The following is an 18,015-nucleotide window of genomic DNA, read 5'->3' as shown; positions in this document are numbered from 1 at the left end:
GTTTTTGTTTGTTTTTTTGTTTTTGTTTGTTTATGCATTTCCTCTCCTTTTTTCCTGACTTTTTAGCACATCCAATTACCCAATTGCATTATGCTTCCTCTCTGCTGATGCCGACCCCTGCCCTGATTGAGCTGACTGCATCTTTTCACCTGCACAAGACGAGTTTATATGCGGATCAGCTTTGTGTACCGAGAACCACACCCTGATCAACGCATTATCCCTTGACTCCGTGTAGGCGCCATCAGTTAGCCTCAGTTATGAGGAGTCCCTATACTCCTCCCACCCTGTATGAACAGCAGCCAATCATTGTTCATGTAGGCGTCCAGCCCAGACGGATGGCCGAGCTAAGTTTAGAACCGACAAGTTCGAAATGTCAGTTCTGGGGTGCTAGCGTGTTTTACTCATTTAATACAAGTAAAAAATGGCATTCATATTGCCCCTAGCTACGAGGTACAGTTACCCAATATTGTAGCAGCTCATTGAGGGATACCTTTGTTGCCATATTTTTTAAATTAGTTTTTTTCATGCTCAGTGGCACAGCATCTAGTGTACATGCTACACAGCACCATGATAATGGGGAACTTATTTTCTCCCACCTCTTAAAAAAACGTTCAGAAATTTACCTGGCTACCCGGAATTGTGGGTATGTGTTCCCTCTGATAAATTGTTGAATGAAAATTCCTGTTTGAGCACACTGTTTCAAAGTAGCACCAAACCCAGTGTGACCCTGATTAGGATGTTGCAGTTGTTGAAGATAATTGAATGTGCGTATTCGTGTACAGTGTGTGGACCAGTCATACTGGTACTGTTGTGTGTGGTTACTGTAAACATTGTTGCAATTTTTTCCTTTATTTTTTACATTTGTTTGAATGTCTTTTCTGTTGTTTCTTAATTCCATGTGTTTAAATACAAATTTGTTTTGTTACAATATAGGTTTTGAAAGCCTAGTTCAGTAAATCCCAGAGCAGGAGGTGGAAATAAGCATGGCCTTAGATGCGCTTCATTTATGGACACAAGGGTATTGAAAAAGAAAGCCATTCAGAGAGACAGGGTGCGGTTATTGAGACAGTTCCCATCCCATGCTTGATGTGGCATGCTCACTGAATTTTAATTAAGCTGAGTGTAAGATTTCAGACGTTGAATTGTGGGATTAAGGTCAGCCTGACCCAGCCTCTCAGCATGCATCACAAAACTAACCTAACTGCCTCGGCATCCAGAGCCAAATCCTCGTACATGTTACAGGAGCACCTCTGGCAGTCATTTTCTCTTCATTTAGCCTCTGCTCAGCTTACTCTTACGAGACGAGGTTTTATTGTTTATGAGGTTACACCAGGTCTGCTTGCACCATTAAGCGCTTAGCCTTTGTTAACATTATTAGCTGTCATTTATTGATGGTGATTAGAATGCTGTTTTGATAAAAGAGAAAGGCAAAGCTCTTTGTGGCAACCTGCCAAGCTCAGACCAAGGGACATCCGTTTGATTTGGTGTAAAATAAATGCTAATTCTAAAAAGAAGCTAACAAGCTGTGTGAAATGCTGTGGCCTTGTGTTTGTTGGTTCAGAGGTTTGACTGTTTTTAAAAGCTTCATTTTCAGTAACCTAAAAACCTGTTCTTGTGTAAATGGGAGACCAAAATTCAACAATAACCTCCAGTTAAAAAAAAAACGTGTTCATATAAAAGGGGCTTAATTGTTTTTCAGTTAAACACTTTTGCATGCTTTCCCTTGGTAAAGTTCAATTGATCAGATAATAACTGTGGTCTTGGTTTGGTTTGGACTGAGTTTGTCATTAAAGACGTGAACTGATGAATCTTGTGTAATGAGTAACTACGTGTTCTGTAATAAATGTAGTTAAAGTGTGTAAAACATGATGTTAAATCATAATAAATAAATACATCAATATTCCAGTAATTTTATTTAATATGATCATTTGTTGTTAGATTTTTATAGGACAACCAATCATTAATCTTGGCTTATAGGGTTCCATTGCTGAGTTTCAACAAGGCTTTATGCATGAAAACAGGTTAACATGGTGAACATGGCAGTAATGTAGATCAGTATCATGAACACTGATTTTAGACAGCAAATGTTAGCAGCTAAAAAGCTGGGACTAATTAAACATAATAATAAAAAAAGAAATTATTAGCACTGTTTAGCAGTTCAGTTGGTTAACTTGTTTTCCAATTATTACTCTGGATTTAAAAACATTCACCAAATGCTATATATGTAACTAATTCTTGTCTTTGGTTTTCCCCTTTTTTAATGTGTAGAACTCAGCCATGGAGAGGTGGAGACACGCGAGTGTTTGTACTACAACATCAACTGGGAGATTGAGAAGACCAACCAGAGTGGAGTGGAGCGGTGTGAGGGGGAAAAGGATAAGCGCTCACATTGCTACGCATCGTGGCGTAACAACTCTGGAACCATCGAGCTGGTGAAGAAAGGCTGCTGGTTGGATGACTTTAACTGCTATGACAGGTCAGTGTTTATTTACTACTTTAGAAAATGTAATGGTAAATGAGGACACTGATTAACACATCAAATATATATATATGTCCATTACGTTGCTTGTGATTAATCAGGCTTTATTTAACTTGAGCTATACTCACTAAAACTTGTAAAAAGTTTTTATCATCTTTTGAGCATGGTAAAATGTCATTATGGCACTTAAATGATACTTTATTGGGTTTTCAGTAACATTAAATTATAAATTTCCTCATATATGTACTTTCTGAATAAAAAGCTGGGTATGCACTTCAGGCGGAAAATGCACAAGGGGACAGCCAAGGGGTTAAAAGGTAGTTGACACTTTTTAAAAATAAATTTTTTATATGTAAGGAATTGTTTTGGACCAGTTTTGGATTTAAAGTTGTAACTTTAAAAAATAATAGAGGTGGAGGTCATCTTAAGTACAAAATGACTCAATGTAGGCTTACCTTTCTCCTGAAGTGCTACATTTAGTGGCTGTTTGGTAGAATTTTCTCAGGGATACACTAGAAAGATATGTCAGCACAGCCTGGTTTGTGGTTAAATAATGAACAGATCTCAGTAAATTATTTCAGTAACTATCTTTATTTAAAAATCACACATTTTCTTTTGTTCCAATTTTTTTTTGCCCTGTGCTCAATTCTGACTTGAGTTTATGTTTGTTGTGTTTCAAGAATAAGTTTGTAGTATCACATGGGTATTCACTAGCCATATATAGCTTTTTAAATGGCTCATGATTTGGAGCAGTACTGTAATGCGCCATTGAATGAACATACTGTCCCCTGATACTCGTTCTGACTGTAAGGATGCTGGGTTATTAAAAACATGTCCACTGTGGTGCTACATCTGCAAATCTACTGCACTGAAGCACTGCCAAACATGGATTTGCTTTGTTTATGTACGGATCATAAAAAGAGGAAATATTTCATCATAACTCTAAATAGTTGGCTTGAATAGCTCTTTACCATGGAAGTATTGGCAAAACAATTTCCTAGCAATTGCATTAGGTACATGGTGAGTAGAGCAGTCACCCAAAGTGCTGTTTAAAAAAAGATTACACCAGCAATCCCGGCATGCTTCGTCTTTAAGTGCATCACTCTCAGCCTATGATTGTTGTGCTCACACTGAGTGGTTTAATGTAGCAAAGTAGCATTGCTCTCTGGGCTGTACAGAGTTAGCTGATAACCACATACCTCCACTATCAAGAGTTTTGATGTTCAGCTTTACACTTTATAAAATACATATTCTTTCATACTGAACTGGTGGAGTAAATGTAACTGAATATATGAGACAGAAACTTGCTGAGTTGCAACTGATTTGTCTTTAGAAAAAAATAAGAGATATGTAAAATATAACTGATGTAATTTAAGACCCTTTATAAAAAATATAAATTTTGTTATAGTTATTGCAACATAACACACAGTCGTAATCTATACACTTACATTTGGTTTTATACAAAATACAGTCCAAACAACTGACTGGTAAAGGCCTTGCTCAGGGGCCCAACAGTGTCAGATTGGTGGTGGTGGGACCTTAACTGCTGAGCCGCCGATATTAAAGTACATCTATATTAGGGGTGGCACGGTGGCTAAGTGGGTAGCACTGTTGCCTCACAGCAAAAAGATCCAGGGTTCGATCCCAAGGTGGGGTGGTACGGGTCTTTTCTGTGTGGAGTTTGCATGTTCTCCCTGTGTCTGCATGGGTTTGCTTCGGGTACTCCAGGTTCCCCCCACAGTCCAAAGAAATGCAAGTGAGATGAATTGGAGATACAAAATTGTCCATGCCTGTGTTTAATATAACCTTGTGAAATGATGAACGTTGTGTTAAAATCCTAATAAACAAACACCATCATTATTTTTAATGGTCGATTTTAGTTGATTTCTTACAGCCTTTCTTACTGCTGCATAAATAGTTGTATTTAACGGGCTAAATTGTCTTTTTAATAAAAATAAAAAAAACTCACCTATTTAAATAATTAAAATAAATCTAATGCTTCATCAAAGGTAGATGTACTGTAGAATACTGGAATTGTTTTTAATTAAAAAGCACTGTTAACATTTGGTTACGTTTTAAAAAAGAGAATATAAATACATCTAAATTCGAAGGCAGCTGTACATACACTGTGTTCCAAATTATTATGCAAAAAGTGTTTAGGAGTGATAAGGTAAGAATTTTTTTGTTTGTCAGTTAAACTCATTGATGGTGATGTGTGTCAGGGCTCTTTATATCACTGAAAGCAATTGCAGACACCTGTGCTAATTAGTTTGGCAGGTGTGTCCAATTAAAGGCAAGAATACTTAAGAAGGCTGTCCCACATTATTAAGCAGCCTACATTTTCAGCCAAAATGGGAAAGAAAAAGGATGTGTCGGCTGCTGAGAAGTAACAAATTGTGGAGTGTTTAGGTCAAGGCATGACTACAATCAACATTGCCAAGACACTTCATCGTGATCATCGCACAATCAAGAAGTATGTAGCTGATTCAGAGCACACACGTGTGCGTGCTGATAAGGGAAAATTGAGGACTCTTTCCAACAGGCAATTACGTCAGGTTAAAAGAGCAGCTGCAAAAATGCCTTGTCATAGCACCAGACAAGTTTTTGAAACTGCTGGTGCCTCCAACGTCCCCCGAACAACAAGATGCAGGGTCCTTCAGAGGTTTGCAGCTGTGCGTAAGCCATCCTGTCGACCTCCTCTATCCACTGCACACAAGCAGAAACGGCTCCAGTGGGCCAAACAATACATGAAGACTGACTTCAAAACTGTTTTGTTCACCGATGAGTGCCGTGCAACGCTCGATGGTCCAGATGGATGGAGTGGAGGATGGCTGGTTGATGGACACCCCATGCAAACAAGGCTACGGCGCCAACAAGGAGGAGGTGGTGTAATGTTTTGGGCTGGAATCATGGGGAGAGAGATTGTCGGCCCCTTTAGGATCCCTGAAGGGGTAAAGATGACCTCCATAATGTATGTGGAGTTTCTCAAACAGCACTTCCTGCCATGGTTCAAGAAGAAGAACCGTGCATTCCGCAGCAAGATCATTTTCATGCATGATAATGCACCGTCTCATGCTGCAAAGAACACATCTGCATCTCTGGCTGCTATGGGCATAAAAGGGGACAAACTTATGGTGTGGCCCCCATGCTCCCCTGACCTCAACCCCATTGAGAACCTCTGGAGCATCATCAAAAGGAGTGTCTATGATGGCGGGAGGCAGTTCACATCTAAGCAACAGCTCTGGGAGGGTATTCTGTCCTCATGCAAAACAATTGAAGCAGATACCATCCAAAACCTGACAAATTCAATGGACGAGAGAGTTCAGAAGCTCCTTTCGAACAAGGGGTCCTATGTGCAAATGTAACATCACCTAGAATAAAGTTTTGACTTGAAAACTGTTTGATTTCAGTTTGTAATAACCTGCTAATGCTTATAATTTCACAAATGACCATTTTTTTGTTCTTTATAAAAATGAAAAGGTTGAAAACTCTGCTGTGCATAATAATTTGGAACATGCATTTTGAGTGCATTTTGAGTGTTTTATTTTTTTTTAAAATATACTGTTATCATTGGCAGTTTGTTCAAAAACCTTTCAATTGTACTCTAATAGTTGATGACTGGAAAATTACAATGACTGCAATTCATATAGGTAATTTTGGAAAATCTGAGAAAATATTATTTGCATAATAATTTGGAACACAGTGTAGAGGAGAGCATAATGTACTACTGCTGGTTTTGTTTAAAAAAGAAAATTATTTATCAGAGCAAATCTGTGAAGCAAATACAGTGTACTGCTAAAAAGCAAATAACAGATGAGGCAGAAGCAAGAATATCATGATGCGAGTCCTGGTTCTTCCAGCAAGTTCTTTAATTTCTTGGTTGCAAATCTGTGGTTTATTATTTTTTTTCATTTTCTTTTCTTTTTAATTTCTAAATGTTCTCCCATCCATTTCTTTTAACTTTTGTCTTTGTAAACAAAATAAAACTGATGTTAAAATTTATGACAATTTATTTTCACCTCAGCAGTGCATTAGCAAACTGTGAATGTGGCTCTGATACCAATGTTATTGATGCTGGATGTGATCATTACAGTCAAGTGGTTACATTTGGTCAGATGTGTTGACCTAGAACTGTAACTGTAGAACTGTAATTAAACTTTTAATCAGGTTGAACCATTCCACCTTTACTTGGCAGCGGATGTGGAATTAAATTGGTAGATAGGTAGATTTATTTTGGTTATCTACAGTATGTTCCCCCTTTTCTCCCAATTCAGTTATATCCAATTACCCAATGATGTCTCCTACTGCTGTAGATTTGTACCCCAGTGGTCCCCAACCACCGGGCTGCAGACCGGTACCAGTCCGTGAGTCATTTATTACGGTGCCGCACACAAAGAATAAATAATTAGAGATTGCTACAAGAGCAGTTAAATTTCCAAAACTCCTTGGGTGTTATTGTCCCCAATCACCACGAGGTTGGAGCAGCGTCTCGTTGCAGCGAAAAAAGCTCAGGATTCACACTTATTTTCTATTCTATAGTTATTCTATTTTAAATCCCCCTGCCCCCGCCGGTCCGTAAAATTATATGTTATATGAAACTGGTCCGTGGTGCAAAAAGGTTGGGGATTGCTGTTCTACCCCAACCGAGGAGGGTCGCCCTTAACAAACGCCTCCTCTGACACGTGTGCACTTGCCAACCATTTGTTTTTTAACATGCACAAGGCGGGTCACACAGGAATCAGTATCGTGTACGTAGAGTGACGCACTGATCTCTATTATTCTGTGCAGCCGTGATCAACCAGCCAGGAATGCATCAGCAATGAGAAATCCCTTTGGTTTGTTCCCCCTCAGACATCGCAGACTGTCCATGTAGGCATCTAGCCAGCAGATAGCATAGCTGAAATTTAAACTTGAGAGCTAGCTGACTACACAAGACAACCCAGTTTTTTAAAAACTAATGTAGAGCTGTCTTGGTCTTTGACACTAGATAAAGCCACTAAAGGGTGACCACTATTCGTTTTTGCCTGGTTAACCTACTGTTCTTGATCCTGGCCAGGGATTATTGATCTTTTTTTTCGGTGACCCCATTTTAAGGCCTTTACAATTCTCCTAGCCTTACAACAACCTTACTTTCCAAAACATAGGCTTTTTATGTCAATAAATTGCTGTGAAATTGTCCACGAGTGTTGACCAAATCATTTTGAATTTAAAGATATTTATGTATTATTTAAGATTAAAGGTAATATTTTTAACAAATAAGTTACTTTTGTTTGTATGTGTATTATATTTCAGTTGCGAGGCTGGTGCTGAATAATAGGCCAAGTGGGACAAAGTGCTGACAGGGCATTACTTAGCTGGTTATGCATCATCAGCAGAATTGTCACTACAGTTCTGAATCTTCTGTCCTCCATTTACTGAGATCAGTCACACACAACATTCATGTTATTTCTTGGTTGACAGCCATTTTGTTTTGTGGAGCTGGGGGCTCACATTTAACTTAGAGGTACATTATACGTACTGACTATATGTGCACTGTATGGTTTTGGTCTCAGTCCCATTACCACAAGTGTATAGAATCAAGCACCAGGCCATGTAGTCTGAGTTGACAAACATTTGTGAAAGAACAAATGGTGGCAACAGGTCAGTTTAAAAAATTTCTGTCCTCCTAGGTATTCCACAATCAACTGAGAGTGGTATTATTGTGAAAGCAATGCAGAGTGAGGTCGACCAGTGCTTAAGTGCTTAGTGAATAAAAAGAAAACGATCTGCTGACTAACTGCAGAATTCCAAATCTCCTCTGGCATTAACACAAAACTGTGCACCGGGAGCTTCGAGGCATGAGTTTCATAGCTAAGCAGCTTCATGCAAGCCTTACATCAACAAGCACAATGCCAAGTGTTGAATAGAGTGGTGTGAAGCACGCAACTGCACTCTAGAGCAGTTAAAACATGTTCTGTGGAGTGACAATTCACGCTTCTCTATGTGCTAGTCTGATGGACGTGTCTGGGTATGGTGAATGCCAACTGTAAAGTTTGGTGGAGGAGGGATAATACTATGGGGTTGTTTTTTCAGGGTTTGGCCTAGGTTCCTTAGTTCCAGTAAAGAGAAATCCTAGGTTGTTTATACTTGTGGTTCCAACTCCATTATACTGGCTATGGATTTAGAATGGATGTCCTAAAAGCTCCCATGTTCACCTCTACAACCCCCACCCTGGTAAACTTGGTAAGATTCAGTGTTTTAACAGGTCTCTTTTTTCTCAACTCCAGGCAGGAGTGTGTTGCCACAGAGGAAAATCCACAGGTGTTTTTTTGCTGCTGTGAGGGCAGCTTTTGCAACGAGAGGTTCACCCACCTACCTGATGTGAGCGGACCAGGTGAGCATGCTCAAAATGTTTTTGTACCAGTAAGATAGCACAGCCTCGTTGTTGTACCTAGTTTTTGTAGAATGTACATATGTTTAGATTTTTGGTGTTCAATGTGTGCTCATTATCATGCGATACTTTGAAGTAGTAGTTTTTAAATACTACAATGGGGCAAACATTTTAATCTTTATTTTAGTAAGCTAATACAGAGGTTGATGGTGCATGCTAATTTGACTCAAATGTGCAGACTAAATTCATGTATGTCCAATCAGGTGTTGCTGATTAAGCTTTACTAAAGGTTTTACTTAATACATTGATTAGTTAATAGCAGACTTGGAAGACACAATTTCTCAATAATAAACCCCTTTCCCAAACAAGTCACAAATAAACCCTGGTTATAGACCTGCATGGTGATTTTTATTTCATTAAGAATAAATGTTATAAAACTATGGTTTTTATCTTTGGTCTGTGTAGCCTAATGGCTGTCAAGGCCCTCCCTCCACCGATACTATACTAAAAAATGGTGTCCTCAGTAATTTTATACCATTTGTATTTAAAGACAGCTTAACATCTTTTGCAGCCTTCAAAATTCATTTAAACCACTATCAAAAAATGCTTTGTCTCTTAAATTTTGAATGTAAATGTTTTATTTTACTCCATTTATAAGTAGTCAGTGTTAATGTATTTAATTAGGACATTTGGTGTTTCCTTCTGCATAAGAATGTCATATTACATTTTCACACAGACATGCAAATTTTGCCGGTTACTTTTAACCAATAACTGCCTGTCATTAGTGGACAGTTAACTGATAACTAACAAAGTTATATTAAGCACATCACTAAGGTTCGTATCAACAAGTCTCTATACTTTATTTAATAAAAAAAGTAAGATGAACATAAATACTGAGCAAAACCAGTTCAGCTTTCAGTATGTAGACTTTATACAGTAGCTGATAGCAAATAGTCCATTACAAGTGCTAACTAAACATGCCAATCATAATTAATATGAAAGTGGTTGGTATATTAAAGCATTTCCTAAAAACATTAGTGTAGTTATTAAAAGATAATAGATGTCTACCTTTATACTGGAGCATGATGCAAAATATTCACATATACAACTTCAGGGGGAAAAAACACACATTCACATGTTCAGAAATGAACATGCATTCAGACTCCATACTGACACTAAACAGCTTCTGTTTGTGACTTTTGGGAGATTTAATAGGTCTGTTGTTTATTGTTAAAAATTTTTTAAGCATAAATATATAAATGCATCATGTTTTTTTGTTCTGATAACAGCAGCACTTTTTCCAAAATGAGTTTGTATACCTTGCTGCTGCTGAGCACTGAAGGTGTGAAGCTGAGTCTTAAATCAACAGAGTAAACTCACTAGCTCCTCTTACAGTTCAAATCAAGGATCAGCTGTCGGAAATGAAAGGAAATGATCTTTTTACAGCCAGCATTAATTGAGCAATGACTTGTCGGTCACAGGTTAAACTGGTTAATCATTAACATTTCTATTTCAGACACATGTTGATATATCAGTGGTATTACTCAGTAATATTACAGTGGTAGTACAATAGCATAAACATTGTATAGCTTGCTTTGATTTTTTCTTTTCCCTGTTTGGTTGCCATGCTACATCCTGTCTTCTGGCGTGGGGGCAACAATGTCTTCTGCAGTTTAACGAGGCGAGGGTTTATATGTGTTCATCAGCCTCCTGCCAACATCACATGCTGTCTTTCTGGGTTTATGTGAAGCATTAGGGTTCTCTCTCTCTCTCACCTGTAACATGGTGTGTGTGTGTGTGTGTGTGTGTGTACTGTTTCTCAGTTATTGAACCTCCCCCTGCTGCCCTTTCATTGCTGAATGTGTTGGTATACTCCCTGCTGCCTGTTACCATGCTGTCCATGGCCCTGCTCCTGGCCTTCTGGATGTACCGCCACCGCAAGCCACCCTACGGCCACGTCGACATCAATGAGGTTTTGATTTACTCATTTTACCTCTTACTGCTTATTATGTTATCTAAAGGACATATCTCTTTTTTAAATTAATTAATATTTGATTATACACTACCAAATACTATACACCAACAGTCACATTATTCATTACAGTATTATTTATCTAACAGTTCTTTACTTTCCTATTTTCTTTCCTGGGGCTTATAAATAATAATAGGCTTCCCTGTATCTTTTTTTTTAATTGCATGCCTCCATCTAGTGGCTGAAAGTACAGTTTTACACCCAGTCAGTGGCTTACTCTGATCAATTTATTCTAGACTGATTTGTTTGTGGAAAATGTTCACTAATTTCCTAATTTTACTTTATTTTAATTAAAGGAATTAAAAAAAGTTCATGATTATTATGTTTATCATTATCAGCATCATCATTGCTTTTTTTGTTTAATGTTGAAATTTTTAATTAAATCGTTTTTTCTTTCATCTACTTTTGTATTAATGGTTTTGCCGCAGCAGATTATTCTGGTCTGCCTAGCTGAATTGGCACAGTTTTTACACAACCCTCCTTTTTTATCCAGCACTGACTAGTGCACCTCCCACTGACCAAGCTGTTTCAGCCACATATAGACCAATCATGGCCAGTCATGTTTGTTTGAATGCTAGTAGCACAGCTGAGAGTTGAACCCTAGATAACCCTAGGTTATTACAAGAATTCACACAAATACCTATGTTAAATTCATGGAACGTGTTGTAAAAGTATAAGTTTGTTGAGCATAATTTGCTTTTTATTTGTTTGATCAGGATCCCGGCCCCACTCCTTCATCTCCTCTTGTAGGGCTGAAACCTCTGCAGTTGTTGGAAATTAAGGCTAGAGGGCGATTTGGCTGTGTGTGGAAAGCCCAGATGATGAATGAATATGTAGCTGTAAAGATCTTCCCTATTCAGGTTTGTGTTCATCTCTTGCTTCAGTTGTTCTCAGTTACATATGAAGTTATTTAGGTGTTTTTAGTTCTGGGTGTTACATATGCAGGTGAACACACTGGTTTTCTTTCCTGGTTATTAGGATAAACTGTCATGGCAGAATGAGCGAGACATGTTCTGCACACCAGGGATGAAGCACGACAAATTGCTGCGATACATTGCTGCTGAGAAACGTGGGACCAGTCTGGAAATGGAGCTCTGGCTCATCACTGAGTTTCATGAAAAGGTGAGGCATCAGGTTCTAAACACCTCTGCTAAATGGTGCTGTGCAGGAGTATTTTGCTAAACCACGATCATAATCATACCCATAAACTCCAGTTTATACTTTTGCACTCATTAATGCTCATGTGTATTAAAGTTGTACTAATATTACAAACACCTATATTATCATGAACTCGTCAACATTGCCAGTTCCCACTAATGTGATTACATTTAGGTTATAGAGCATCCAAAGCTGTTGAGCATTAATGATCACTGTGGCCTGCAACTGTAATAACACGTTCAAAGCAACATTTCAGAGCGAGGAAAACCAGTGCTTTTTGTTCCTTAACCTAAAGCCAAACCTACACCTTATAATAATGCAAAACACACTCACCGGTGCTGCACGACGATCTTCCATCTGTGCAATCTGTCACTAAACAGGGACTGCTAGGAGAAGTAACAGCCTTTACGTACCAGGTGTTTGGAAAATTACATTGTCAAATATATTAAAGCAGTGGTCCCCAACCACGCGGCCCATGGGTCATTTATTACCAGGCTGCACAGAAAGAATAAATAATTAGAGATCGCTACAAGAGCATTTAAGTTTCCAAAGCTCTTCGGGTGTTGTTGTCTCCAATCACCACTAGGTGGGAGCAGCGTCTCGTTGCATCAAACAAAGCTCAGGACTCACACTGATTTTCCATTCTATAGTTATTCTATTTTAGACACAATAATGTTAAGAGTAAAACATCAGAACTGAACCAAATATTTGTCTTTTTGTCTCTATTGTACAGGGTTCTCTGACTGATTATCTAAAGGGTTACGTTGTAAGCTGGAATGAACTGTGTCACATTGCGGAGACTATGGCATGTGGCCTGGCTTACCTTCATGAAGATGTATCACGCTACAAGGGAGAAGGCCCCAAGCCTGCTATTGCCCACAGGTAATGCCAACACATCAATTTAAAAACTCATGCAAAAGTTAGCGTTCTCTTTTAAATGAGTCGAGCACTTGTTTAAGTCCTTATTACTTATTACCCATACTGTAGTCTTAAGAATAATTTATCCAGTTAAAAAACACTAATCAATTACACATTGGGAGATTTCTGATTAACATAACTCCTGTATTAGTGCTAGTGTTTTAACTCATTTAAACATTTTGTTACAGGGACTTTAAGAGTAAAAATGTGATGCTGAAAAATGATCTCACTGCTGTTATTGGAGACTTCGGGTTGGCAGTAAAGTTTGAGCCTGGAAAAGCACCAGGAGACACACATGGCCAGGTAAAAGTGCTGCTGTCAGCAGAGGCAGACTCTGTTCTATCAAAGCTGTATAACGTTACATGTACTGACCAAACTGACCTTGCTTTTAGGTTGGCACCCGGAGGTACATGGCGCCTGAGGTGCTGGAAGGAGCCATTAACTTCCAGAGGGATGCTTTTCTGAGAATAGACATGTACGCCATGGGGCTGGTGCTCTGGGAACTGGTGTCCCGCTGCACAGCTGTTGATGGTGAGAAATGTTTTTTGTTTAAGCATAAAAAGTGATCAGGATCTCCAGTTATTGCAATAAAAGAATTTAACCATAGTGCCATAGCATTCCAGGTGGTAAAGGAACTTGTAATCAACCAACTGTGCAACAAAATTGGCTTAGTTAGAGAACTTTGATCATTTTATTTTTTCCAGATTAAGATTGTATATAAAAGTGATAATTCTGAGAAAAAATTTTTTATTCAGCATTTATCCTACCTGATTAGAAATATCAGTTAATTTTATAAAAAAATATATACATTTCTTGTTATAGCCGTCATTCTTGTGACTCTAGTGCGAAAATAAAGAAGACTTAGTCAAGAATTATTACATTTAAAGGGATATTTGTGTATGTCTGGTTTTAGTTTGTATTTACAAGGGGCCCAACTGTGGCAGCTTGCCAGTGTTGGGGCTTAAACCAGAATCTGATCACTAGTTCAGTATCTTAACCTTTGAGCTATCACTGCTCTTAAAAGTTTAAACCATCCCTCATTCAACGTTTTAGATTCTATGAGGTGTCTTTGATTGTCTCTCAGGTCCAGTGGACGAGTATATGCTGCCGTTTGAGGAGGAGATTGGACAGCACCCATCCCTGGAGGACTTGCAGGATGTCGTGGTCCACAAAAAGATGCGGCCAGTGCTGAAAGAGTGCTGGCTCAAACATTCTGTAAGCCTGTTTAAATGTTTGGCATTCACTAGACTACTATTTAACCCCTGAGCTACCACTGCCACAGATAATTATAGTTGTATAATATAGTTATAATATCATTATATAATTACACTATACCATATATATAATGAGTGGGGGTGGCACGGTGGCTTGGTGGGTAGCACTGTCGCCTCACAGCAAGAAGGTCCTGGGTTTCTGTGTTAAGTTTGCATGTTCTCCCAAAGTCCAAAAACGTGCAAGTGAGGTGAATTGGAGATACAAAATTGTCCATGACTGTGTTTGACATTAAACTCATGAATCCTGTGTAACCAGTATTTACCTGTCCTGTCATGAATGTAAACAAAATGTGTAAAACGTGATGTTAAAATCCTAATTCATAAATATATAACTGGTGTTTTACATCTACATTTTTTGTCTGCCCCCACCCACAGTTTTCTAAATAGCCCTGCTGTAGCATATTCGAGTCTGCTCTTTTCATTATTCATACAGCTTTAATAATAGCATGTACAAAATATACCCTGGACAGGGCACCAGTGCATTGTAAGGCATTGCTTGCTCGCTCACTCTCTCGCTCACTCACTCGCTCTAAATGGATTCAGTTAAATGGATTTATCTATTTCGTGTGCTGATCTAATTTATAAGTAATTGTGTATTTTGTTGATGTTACAGGGTCTGGAGCAGCTGTGTGAAACAATAGAGGAATGTTGGGACCATGACGCTGAGGCTCGTCTCTCAGCAGGCTGTGTGGAGGAGCGTCTCTCTCAGATCCGGCGCCTTGGCAGCGGCACTACCTCTGACTGCCTCGTCTCTGTTCTCACCTCAGTCACCAACGTGGACTTACCACCCAAAGAGTCCAGCATCTGAGAACGGGGGGAAAAACACCTCCCAAAAGTTAAAGAAACAACCCTTGTCTTTCCCAGACTCAGTGGATCTCAGACAACAATGAATGCAGCTGCTATTTTATCCTGATGTTTTTTAAATTATCATTATTGTTATTAGTATTACTCTGATCGGATCAATACTACCAGCACACTTCGCTACTGTATTTTTATTAAGAGAGGAAAACACAAAACGTTAAAAAAATAAATAAATAAATAAATAAATAAATAATGGCGTAGGGACATCTCATACCGCATTCAGGTGCCGACTTATGAATGCTGACATGATGCAGGTACCTCAACTTTTCAGTTCAGTGTTTAAATTTTTTATTTCTCTATATTTCTATTTTCTGTCTTCTGGACTTGAATGGCTGAGGCATAACCAACCTACACATGAAGCAACCGGTCAACGTGTTGGAAAATACAACAATGCTGCAAAACCTGAGAGGATCATTATGACTGTTACAAACAATTTACCTTCCTCAAGGGATTTTTATTTCCGATTTTTAAAGATATTTTCCTCTCTGACTGTGTGCTATTCAAATTTATGGAAAACGTGTCTTTTACGGAACTAACGGGTGTCTCTAGAACACAACAAAATGTGGAAGACAACTGGATTTTTATTTTTTCATTTTGTGCTGTAGGGGAAGTTGCCGACTGTAAACGGGGTCAGTTCAGGTTTTTAAAATGTGGGCATAAGAATTTGGGGTTGAGGAATTGGCATTGATTTTAGATAATGGCGACGAGCTATAGATATTGATAATGAGTTTTGTTTGGTACGTAATTATTTCTCAGGTAAACTTTGGGGGGGTGGGGTTAAGAGATAGAAGGAGAAACTTTGGGTCGGTTGCAACCCTAATGAACAGTACATGCAATGACCATAGTAAGAGTGTATGTGTATGTGTGTGTGCGCGAAAGAGATGTGAATGTGTGTTTGGTGTTTATGTGAAAAGGTGAGGATGGTTGAGTGTGTTTTTAGTCTGAATGCTGAAAGTATGCTGAGCGTGATTACATAGACCACGCTGAAGGTTTGGTCCAAGTGACCATCAAAATATAATTAAGTCCACAAACATATTGGATATTTAAATTTAAGGACCTAGACTGAAACAGCAAGAATCAGACTGACATTTAGAAAGCCTGTACTCATATCTGAGCAGATGGCATCTAGAAAGGTTCATACATCATGTTCATGTTCCTTTTTGTGTTATCAGTTACTTAAAGGGACCACTTAAAAGACTTTTTGACTTGCGGGTCTTGCATTGGATACCACACTACAGCGCAATAGACATGACATCCTGCTTAATCTATTAAGTGTAACTAAAGTGCATTTTGGTAGATATAGGAAAAAAATGTCTTAATAGTGGCAAAAAAAGAATTCATTTTCGTTTGCCACAGTGTAACGGTGAATGTTCACGATGCTGCTGTTTCAAACTAAAAGCTAAAATATTTTTTATTTCTTCTGTGCATTACACACGCAACTTCTCAGTAGAGCTTATTTCAAATGCAAAGCTATGAAACATTACAAGGCTTCCGAGATGAACGAGAGCAACTATAAACAATAAAATATGTAGTAAGAGGACAAAACATAAAAAAATTAAAAAGATAAAAAAAAAACTTCATGAACCATAGACCACCTCAAACCAGAAATACCTCAGATTTTTCTATGTGTATGACTTCTGTTATATATTATTTTAGTTGTGTTGACCTGTAGTAAGTATATTTTGATTCACGTTGGCTTTTAAGATTAGGAATTTTAAAAATTAATTAATTAAAAAGTCCAAAATCGTTTAAGTGCTATGGTGTATAAATAGTAAAACCAATGTAAATAGCTGTACACAGTTGTAGAATTTTGCCTGTCTATAAAACAGGGCATTATTCCTTTAGTTTGTGCTGGCCGTTACCTGCAAACCTTATTATTTTCCCACTCTGTTGCTCAAAGGGACATTAAATCTTTAACAGTTAATTAACCAAACCCTATTATTATTATTATTATTATTTATTAGTGGTGTTTCATGCAAAAATCTGCACTTATATTAAAATTTTGCTACATCTCAGGTCTGCGGCACTGGGGCCGAATCACATGAAAAACAAACACTCAATTTAAAGCCAATTTTGAAAAAGATTCAGCCAAATTGATTTCACTTTACAGCTTTGGTTTTATTGTACTTGTTGCTGGGATTGCATAACAGCTTTGGTTTGCCTGTAGTGTTCTGTAGCTGGTTGATAAAGTTTGTTGGTTTATCTCAGTTATATTTTACCACAGTTTATGAAATGCACATGATTTATTAAGTAAATAGACAAGGATTAGTAATAAAATTCCAACTTTAACCTCATTAGGCCCCAGTGTGTAAGACTTGAGAGCTATGGGCTTTTAATACAATCTGTGGGATTTGTCTAAACAAACCTGTGTCTAGAACACTTGTACACAGCTTTGAGTAATAACACTTAATAAAAAAGCTGTAACTTAATTTGCGCTGAGCTAATGCATTCCATTTACAGATAAACCTCGCTGCACAATAGCAAGCAACGAAGCAAATGACGAGTATTTATTTCCAACGTAATTGTCCAACACAGAGCCACGATTCCAGGAACAGCGTCTACTAATGCAGGCCAAATGACTATTTGGAGTACAATGTAATTCATTCTTGCAGGGTTATTTGTCTCCACTATGTGCTTTTTGTTGGCATATCTAAAATTCAGTATATATTCTCACAATTATGAATATATAAATATAAATCTCACACATTGAATTGCATTGAAAACTTTATAGATACATGAATGTGCAGATTTAATTCTTTTGTACCTCCCAAAGCAACTATAAGCTACTGTGCAGCAAGTGACAAGATGTAAGCTAAACCCTTCTCTTGCTGAACTTTACCAAATGAGTTCTTTTTAAATTAAGAATTGAAACCAAATTGAAACCAATTTTGTCAAGAGCATTAAAAAAAATAAAGGTTTAGTG

The 18,015-nt window shown here is 38.0% G+C and overlaps 1 protein-coding gene across 1 annotated transcript in view; it reads left to right on the top strand.

Annotated features, from left to right (window-relative positions):
- acvr2ba (activin A receptor type 2Ba) overlaps window positions 1–16,242 on the top strand; it is a 69,162-nt gene extending 52,920 nt beyond the window's left edge. Inside the window, exons 2-11 of the mRNA XM_062992063.1 lie at window positions 2,269–2,476; window positions 8,746–8,852; window positions 10,673–10,821; window positions 11,598–11,741; window positions 11,860–12,003; window positions 12,773–12,921; window positions 13,146–13,260; window positions 13,350–13,488; window positions 14,042–14,172; window positions 14,845–16,242. Coding sequence (XP_062848133.1) covers window positions 2,269–2,476; window positions 8,746–8,852; window positions 10,673–10,821; window positions 11,598–11,741; window positions 11,860–12,003; window positions 12,773–12,921; window positions 13,146–13,260; window positions 13,350–13,488; window positions 14,042–14,172; window positions 14,845–15,039 — 1,481 coding nt within the window. The 3' untranslated portion in view covers window positions 15,040–16,242. The remainder of the gene's footprint in view (window positions 1–2,268; window positions 2,477–8,745; window positions 8,853–10,672; window positions 10,822–11,597; window positions 11,742–11,859; window positions 12,004–12,772; window positions 12,922–13,145; window positions 13,261–13,349; window positions 13,489–14,041; window positions 14,173–14,844) is intronic.
- Window positions 16,243–18,015: the final 1,773 nt, after the last annotated feature.

Source organism: Trichomycterus rosablanca, chromosome 3, assembly GCF_030014385.1.
Source record: "Trichomycterus rosablanca isolate fTriRos1 chromosome 3, fTriRos1.hap1, whole genome shotgun sequence".
NCBI classification, from domain to species: domain Eukaryota; kingdom Metazoa; phylum Chordata; class Actinopteri; order Siluriformes; family Trichomycteridae; genus Trichomycterus; species Trichomycterus rosablanca.
The sequence above is the reverse complement of the archived record's forward strand: the minus strand, read 5'-3'. Positions and strand labels throughout refer to the sequence as shown.